At 36.5% G+C, this 9,203-nt stretch overlaps 1 protein-coding gene across 1 annotated transcript in view; it reads right to left on the bottom strand.

Annotated features, from left to right (window-relative positions):
• Nucleotides 1-9,203, bottom strand: part of ACTR3B (actin related protein 3B) — a 247,340-nt gene that overhangs the window by 160,332 nt on the left and 77,805 nt on the right. Inside the window, exon 4 of the mRNA XM_042782219.1 lies at nt 7,101-7,211. Within this exon, the coding sequence (XP_042638153.1) occupies nt 7,101-7,211 (111 nt within the window). The remainder of the gene's footprint in view (nt 1-7,100; nt 7,212-9,203) is intronic.

The following is a 9,203-nucleotide window of genomic DNA, read 5'->3' as shown; positions in this document are numbered from 1 at the left end:
CAGGATCTCCTACCTCCCTTCCAAGAGGATGACAGTGGTAGCCGGGCACCATCTAGTTCTTCTGGTCTCATAGTTGTATAGGTTGCAGATCGGATGGTGTACCAGTAGCTAGGACTGATTTAAATACATGATTTTAATACATGTAAATACTTAGAATAAGGCTACACACATGGGAAGGTCTCAACAAATGTCAGCTGTAGTTATTATCAATAATGCATCCCATACCAGAATATTCTAAGAGACCTATGAAGTTTTTTCTCATCTTCAGTAGGAAGCCAAGCACCATAATAAGTACATTTAATAAACAAGACTATAAAATATGAACTGGGTAGAGGAGGAAAAAACTGTATCCAGAGAGAAAGTCTAAAAGGTATAAAAAATTATCAGTAGAGTCAGGGAATGTTTCTTGCCTGCCAGTTAAGCATTCGTTACTGTGATGGTTAAGTTTGTGTGTCTACTTGGCTGGTCCTGGTTGAGTGGTTGGGCAGCTGTTGGTAGTTATTCCCCATAAGGAGACTGGCAATCAACTCCACGATGGGATCTACCACAAGCAGCTAAGTAGCTGCTTTGGGTATGTGGTCTATTTTCCAAATATAAGAAGCAGCTTTGGGAACGGTCTCTAGCTTATGGCACACTTGAACCTTGCATGTAGCCTTGTCGTTGTTCAGCACCCTGCCATGCTCTGCCATCCTTGGGACTTACAAAGGACTTGAATTAATGGCCTGCCATGTGGTTTGGTAACATCAGAATGTACATTTTATTTGTCGACCTTTGTCTTGTTAGCCTCAGCAGCCAGTAGCTGCCTGAGCGAAGAGATGCCTCTAGCTTCAGTGGGCCGTGAGCAAGAGGCAGAGCTGAAGCCCAAGGTTGAGGGGTTTTGACACAGCCCCTAGAGCCTGGCACTTTGAACTCAGACTTAAAGCCTCCATACTGTAAGAGAATAAACTCCTGTTTGTTCAGCCATCCCACTGGTGGTATATTCTTGTCAGAGTGGCACTAGGTAACCAGAACAGTTACTTTGTCTAAATTCACAAAGTAGAGCAAAAACCGGGATCTGAAGGGTAAAGCAAAAAGGAAGCCTTAGGAAGACAGTACCCACGAGAATACAATGAACCCTGGCTCTCTGGATACTTTCTGGGTTTAAGTTCAGTGTGAAATGATATTTCAAATAAATCTTAGATGGGTATAAGCATCAAAGGATAACAGATTTTACAACATAAAAATTACAGATGTTCAAAATATCAACTGAAAAAACATTTGCTACAGAGATGACAAATAAATGCTTCCTACTGACTGCTAACCAGAAGGCTTAGAAGTTCAAATGCACCAGCCGCTCATGGGAAGGAAGGTTAGGCAATCTACTTCTGTAGTGATACCACCCTGGAAATCCAAGGAGGGGTCGCTACGAGTAGGACCTGACTTGACGGCAGTGAGTTTGGTTTTTTGGTTTGGTATCTTAATTATATGAAAGGGTTCATATAAACAGTTCATAGAAATCATAGCAATAAGAAAAACAGTAAAATACTGATATATAAAAGCACATAGGACATAAATAAGCAATTGACAAAAGAGGAAATAGAACTCATTCATGAAAAGAAAATGATTAAGGTCAAAAGTTATCAAAAATACAAGTTAAAAAACATTAAGTGAAATTTTTAATCCATTAAATAATCAAAAATAATGATAATGAATGCTAACAAGGTTACAAATAAAGTGGCCCTCTTGTACACTGCTTATAGCAGTGTAAGGGGCATAAATTATTAACACTTCTGAATCCCACAGTTAAGCACTGATAATACTCTTTAAATTAAAAATGCCCTAAACATACGGGGGGGGGGGGGACTGGACATGTGAAAATTGCTTTACATTGTCTCTTACAAAACCAAGAAATCAGAAGTAAAATTAAATGTCTAAAAATAGTGGTTCTTGAATGTCTAAAAATAGCAGTACTGCTTAAAAGACAGAAAGTGAGAGTTATGAAAGCTGTGAAAGAAAATGGGGAATACAATACTGTACTTCCACTTAAAAGAATGTTCACTACATTAATTGGGTTCTGCTTCTTGAATCAAATTTGACATCATTAAGGTCATATCCTCATGAGCCCTGAGAATCATAATATTAAACCCATTTCTTCCTCAATCTTCCACTTATTCTGTCTGCTACCAGTAATTACTCCTTTGGGAGACCAATTTAAATAGAACTTTCAAATTATTATTTAGAACAAGATATAAATTGGGGATATCCAGTTTTTCATTTTTTTTTTTTTTTTTTTGGTAGCGTAGTGCCTAAGGCACTTGACTGCTAATCAGAAGGCTGGCAGTTCAAACCCACCAACCACTCCTCAGAAGGAAGATAGGGCAATCTACTTCCGTACTGATACTGCCTCGGAAACCCAAGTAGGGGTCACTATGAGTCAGGTCCAACTTGACGGCACATAACAAACAAAACAAACAAACAAAGCATATATTTAGACTATCACATGATTGCAAGCTACATAAACAGTCTTATTCATAACAATGGTAAAATATCACCATAAAAATCAATTTTACATTTCTGGATAAAGATAAGAAACTTAACACATGTACTTCATTTTGCTGCATTTCCAAATCCCTCTATAACTACAGTAAAGAAACTTTTTGAAAAAATATATACTTGAGGACAGGGAAAATGGGCAAAGAGATGCTAACATATTGGAAGCTGTAAAGTACATAGCAGCTCTGGTGGTGCAGTGCCTAAGGCAACTGACTGCTAACCAGAAGGCTGGCTGTTCAAACCCACTAGCCACTCTTCCGAAGGAAGATTGGGCAACCTACTTCGGTAGAGATATCACCTCAGAAACCCAAGGAGTGGTCGCTATGAGCAGAATCGACTCGATGGCAATGGATTTAGTTTTGGTTTTGGTTTTGAAAGTACATGGGCCAATAACAACCAAATTAGCAAACCCAGGGAAGCCCAACTCTGTTCTGGCACATGGCTAATGTATCAGCAGAGCCAGACCAGAAATAGAACTCTGGTAGCATAGTGCCTAAGGCACTTGACTGCTAACCAGAAGGCTGGCGGTTCAAACCCACCAGCCACTCCTCGGAAGGAAGGTTGGGCATTCCTACTTCCGTAGTGATACTGCCTCGGAAATCCAAGGAGGGGTCGCTATGAGTCGGGGCCGACTCGATGGCAAATAACAACAACAACAACATAGTAAATTGGGATTTACTGCAATTCTAATACAGATTTACACCACTTCTAGTAAATGATTATAAATTTTCAATTTCACCAGGTAGATTTAATGAAAAAAGTTCTTTCGCAGAGCTGGAATCTGAACTTTATCTAGAGACTTCAACATAATTGCAAATTCACACATTCATCTCTAAAATACCAAAAAATGGTACATTTTATTTTAGGTAATCCGAGTGAAATTTCACTTAATATTCAACATGTAAATGCTACTTACTCCTAAAATCACTTTCTGTAGCTCAGAGCTTGCTCCTAAACAATAAATAAGCCTGTATAGCCTACTAGACTACTTCACTACTCTACCTATACAGTGTACAGGTACACTTATACTTCAGCATGTACAAAACTAAATTGTCCCTCTTTATTCTCCCTCAAAGAGTGAGTTGAGTATCTTCTAATGTTTCCCATCTTGACCAATTATATCACCATCTATATACTGTCTAGTCCAAAAATCTGAGTCATCTCAGAGTCCTCTCCTTTAAATGCCACCAATTCTAATCTCTGAGGCCTGCCAATCCTACCTCCTGTCAATCTCTGCTACATACATGTAACTTACTCTAATAATTGATATGTGCTTCAAGAAATGAGAGTACATACAAGTTTCTGAAGGTACAGTTTAGGACAAAGAAGCCCAGGATAAAAGCAAAAGAAATGACAAGTCTGCTCTCATTCTCCTTAATGAATACTTTCTCTATGAATCTGATTCCCCTCAGGTGGGCTTAATTTCTACATACTCTCAACATGAGTATATTGTTGAACTGAGGGTAATTCTACTAAAAGACAGGTATTTTTCATTGTACGGTATCCTTAAACTGAAGTCAACTACCTTGGATGCTACTTAAGCAAGTTCCTCCATGCTAAAGCAAAGTTAGTTTTCTTACATTTATTGAGAGACGCTGTATTAGTCTCTTATATGACCTTTTCTGAAAAATATTTATGGGTAATTTTCACTATAAATATTTTTCACCTTGCACAGTTTTAAGAGCCCAAACCCTCCATAAGATTTAACTTCCCTACATACATTGCTCTCCATTACATCTGTCATAGCCTTAATTCAGGCACTCATCATCTCTTACTTGGATTATCATGAATAATCTTTGATAGCAGTCTTGTCCTCTTCCTATCCATTCTCTCTAAAACATAATCTGACCATGTTGTTCCATGGCCTATGGCATATGACCACACATTGGCTAATGACACTTCCGTTCCCTGTCACTTCCCAATTCTAGTAGGCCCCCTAGTCATACTAAACTAATCCACTCTCATCATCACCAAACTCTTTCATTGTGATCATCTGCATGTCCTGCTTGCACTTTCTTGTACAATTAATTCCTAGTTTGAAAATCTTTTCTGAAAGTATCACTTTATTTTCACTCACACACTGGAATTCTTTGAAATATATGATTCTGTTTTGAGTTCTGGGCATTTCAGTATTGGAGAAAAGAGCACTATTTCCATCTGTCATCTGCTCAAACCACATGCCTAGCATGAGTCTGCATATCAGAACTTCCCTTAAAAAAAAAAAAAAAATCAGCAGTATTAACTCACGTTCACCCTGTGCTTTCAAACCAAGTATGTTCATTTGACTGGTCATAGCAGTCAGGGAGGACAATTTTGTGAGTCACTGAAGGACCTATATTTTGGATCTCAAAATCTTTTATGCAAAAAAGTATTTACCAAGTAGTGTAGCAGTTCAGTAAACATGTTCAATTAATTTCTAAGACTTGGACATGTATCTCCATATTCTGCCTTGCTCCCCTTTAACTATTCTACCAACTGAGGATTAACAGCACAAGCCTGAAGGAAATTTAACATTGTCATCAATTCCTCAACCACATCATGCAATGCACAACCTGCAGAGTTCACAACACAATACATATATGCAATAGTTGCTTCTCCTTTGATTTAATAAAGTTGATTATTTTTTAAATTTTCATTGCAGGTACCCATTTTTGACAAATGAAGTTTAGCTTTTCCAAGCAAGTTCAAAATAAAAGTCTCCAAGTCCTTCATATCACATGAGATTATATATGTGCCAACTACATCAGATAAAAATTCTTTTAGTAAAAATTTCCTGTGGGCTATGTCCTCTGTTCACATTTGATCCCCAGGCCTAAGATCAGATGGCCTTCTAAGTGAAACATGAAGGATAAGTTCTGGCAAGGCAAGCTGGACAGAATTAAACAGCTGGGAAGAGCACCTGATTCTAAAATTCTATCCAACAAGTAGTTATGTATGTTCTAGAGAAGGAAAAATGCCAAATCTGACAGGTGGGAATTTGCAATTTGTTTTGGCTATAAAGACAAAGCCACTTAAACACTGTCAGTTTCCTGGCTCCATTTAGTTTTTATGAACCACTGTAGATCCATAGGGTAGAAAAATACAGAGTGGCCTGCAAAACACAGTACTCATGCTTGCCAATTCCCAGTTGTACAGACAGAGCTGAAAAAACTCAAAAGTATTTCCCAGGACTGTCTTTAATAAATGTTAAATATATAGATTCAATTAACTACAATAATAGCCCTGTTAATAAAAGTTAACATAGTTTAAAACTAGAAAATTCTAAAAAACACTTCATATTCTAACATTAGAAAGAATTACATAATTGGATCTTGGACCATTTGACAATGTACTTGCATGGAAAAAATACAAAAGCTAAATTATGTAGGCTTTAATACTCAGTTTATGTTACATGACATTGCTCTCTATAAAGCAAGCATTTTGTACATGCAACTAATTTTAACTTGAAGGAGCATTCCCTGGGATGAAGTACATAAAAGTGAATAAAACAATTAGAACAGATCCAATAACCAAGAGACATTTCTTCATTTCTCTGTAATGTTTTATTTTGTCTGAGTAAGATTAATTAAATAGCATAATCAGGGCCCACAACGTGACTCAGTTTTTAACTAAAATAAAATTTGAACTCCAGAAAAAAAGTTTGTCTCAGTATCCTCTGCTATAACAACTGCAAATAACCATAGTTACCTTGCTACTTCTGGAAGAAGCAAGGGGCCATCCACTTCTGAAAGAATTGGCCAGTGAAAACCTTATAACTAGCAGTGAAATACTGTCTGACATATATATCTGTTGTACGCAGGGTTGCTATGAGTCAGAGACGACTCAACGGCACCTAATAACAACAAAATCTGGCTACTTCACAAAGATATTAAATTACACAGCTGGTTCACCCAAATTCATTCCTCCCTACCATTTTCCTTGCTGTTGGAGCCCTGATTTTCTTTGGATATTTATCCTCCTAAGGCCTAGGTGATCAGAGATGGGTCCCTCTCTCTAATCCAGGCAGACAATCTTGATCAATCTAAACCAGTCAAAGTATTTCTATCTCCCTTCTTAGAGACCAGGATAGATATGGGCAGATGAGGCAAGTCTGCTGGCAAAGCTTCTGGGAAAGGGTTTCTTAATTTTTAAAAAGTGATATGCAAAGAAAAACTTCCCTTCTTCTACTCCAGAATGTAGATATATGAAGAGGTAATACTGGAACTCTGGCAGCCATGTGGGACCCAAGAAGAACCAACATAAGTGGTCAGGCTAGCACAGTTAAGTATTGCAAGGCAAAAGATGGAATAACTTGGATCCTTCATGACATCTCTGAGCTACTGAAATAACCCAACCTGAAACCACCCAATTCTGGCCTTTTCATTTGAGGAGATAATAAATCCTTTGTGGTTTAGGTGACTTCTGTTGAGCCTTCTGTTATTTGCAACAAAAACAACCTAATTCATAAAAATATCTTTAGAAAGAATTAAATATACTCCAAGAATAATACTTTCAGTTTAAAATCTCAGCAATTTGGAAATATATCATTCTTCTTAGTTAGTATTTTCCTCTTAGTTCCAGTTACTTACCATTAAAAAATAATGATCCTCAGGTTCTGCTCGAAGATATTTAAAAATCACTTGTTCCATGAACCTTTCCATAAGATCCCAGTCTTCAATTATACCATGTCTTATTGGCCACTAAAACAAGAGAATGCAACAGGTCAAGATTCGGTCTACCACAGTGGATTTAACCTAAGGGGTACATAAGAAAGAATGTGCTTTTAGAAAATAAAATTCTTCTTTTTGTGAAATTAATGTTACTTCATGTAAAAAATAACTCATTTAAAAAAGATTAAGTTAAATTTTTATTTATGTTCTACTCCACATTATTAAGTACAAAGAATTAACAACAGAGTGACAGATTTGAAAAGTGCAGATAAAATCTACTACATAATTCACTTTGAGGAGTGGATGGGGCCCAGGATTAAGGGCTAGTTTATCAAAGAATAATAATATGCTTTAATACTCTGGCAATGAAAACAACACAAGAAGAAGCTGTTGAGAGTACAGAATTTAGAACCAAACTGCCTGGGTTTGAATCCCAGTTCTGCCACATACTAGCTGTGTAATTTCAGGCAAACTGCTTAATCTCTCTCTGGCTCAATTGCATAATCTATAAAATGGAGATCGTTATAATAATTAAATGAAATAACATGCTCAGACTTAAAATAGAACTACTACCTAAGCATTTAATAAATGTCTTTGTAAAAGTGGTGCTCAAATTTACCCACAACAGCACAATATACATTCTTTTCCAGTGCACATGGAACATTTCCTATGATAGACAATATGTCAGGCCATGAAGCAACCCTTAATAAATTTTAAAAAACTGAAACACTGCAAAGTATCTTCTCAGATAGCAATGCTATCAAATTAGAAATCAACAATAGGAAGACCAATGGAAAAAGAGCAAACACATGGAAACTGAAGAATACCCTCCTTAAGTAACACAGCATAAGAGAAGAAACAAAAATTGAAATTCAAAAATTCCTTGAATCAAATGAGAATGAAAACACAAAATACCAAAATCTTTGGGACACAGCAAAAGCAGTGATCAGAGGCCATTTTATAGCAGTAAATGCATCAAAAAAGAAGAGCCAAAATCAACATTTTAAACTAACATTTCCAACAATTAGAAAAATAACAGCAAGAAAAGCTTACAGTCAACAAAAGAAAAGAAATAAAAAAGATTCAAGCAGAAATCAATGAAAGGGAAAACAGAAAGACAATAGAAGAGAATCAATCAGACTAGAAGATGGTTTTTTGAAAAGATTAATGAAATTGACAAACCACTGGCAAGTTTAACAAAGGAAAGGTGGGAGAGAATACAAATAACACAAATGAGAAAAGAAATGGGTGACATCAAAACAGAACAAACTGAAATAAAAAGGATAATATAAGGATACTACGAAGAACTGTACTCCAACAAATTTGAAAATCTACAAAAAATGGACAGATTTCTAGAAACACACCACTTACCTAAACTAACACAACTGATGTGGAAAAGTTGAACAGATCCTTAACAAAAGAAGAAATTGAACAGGTCATCAAAAAATTACCAACAAAAAAAAGTCCAGGCCCAGAAGGTTTCACTGGAGAATTTTACCAAACATTCAGAGAAGAGCTGACACCAATCCTACTCAAACTATTGCAAAACAAAAAAAAGGATGGAATCCTCCCTAATTCATTTTGTGAAGTAAGCATAACCTTGATACCAAAACCAGGCAAAGACATCACTCAAAAGGAAAACTACAGACCAATATTCCTCATGAATAAAGATGCAAAAATCTTCAACAAAATCCTAACCAAGAGACTCCAACAACATATCAAGAAAATCATTTATGATGACCAAGTGGTATGCAACGATGGTTCAACATTAGAAAAACAATCAATGTCATCTACCACATAATAAAACAAAGAAAAAGAACCATATGATCATAGCAATAGATGCAGAAAAGGCATTTGATAAACTCCAAAACCCATTCCTGATCAAAACTCTCAGCAAAATAGGAATCGAAGGGACATTCCTCAACATAATAAAGGGCATCTATGCAAAACCAACAGCCAACATTATACTCAATGGAGAGAGACTGAAAGCATTTCTCTTGCAAACAGTAACCAGACAAGGAT

The sequence above is a fragment of the Orycteropus afer genome, unplaced genomic scaffold (assembly GCF_000298275.1).
Source record: "Orycteropus afer afer isolate SDZICR_OR568_19922 unplaced genomic scaffold, OryAfe1.0 scaffold00264, whole genome shotgun sequence".
Taxonomy (NCBI): Eukaryota; Metazoa; Chordata; class Mammalia; order Tubulidentata; family Orycteropodidae; genus Orycteropus; species Orycteropus afer.
The sequence above is the reverse complement of the archived record's forward strand: the minus strand, read 5'-3'. Positions and strand labels throughout refer to the sequence as shown.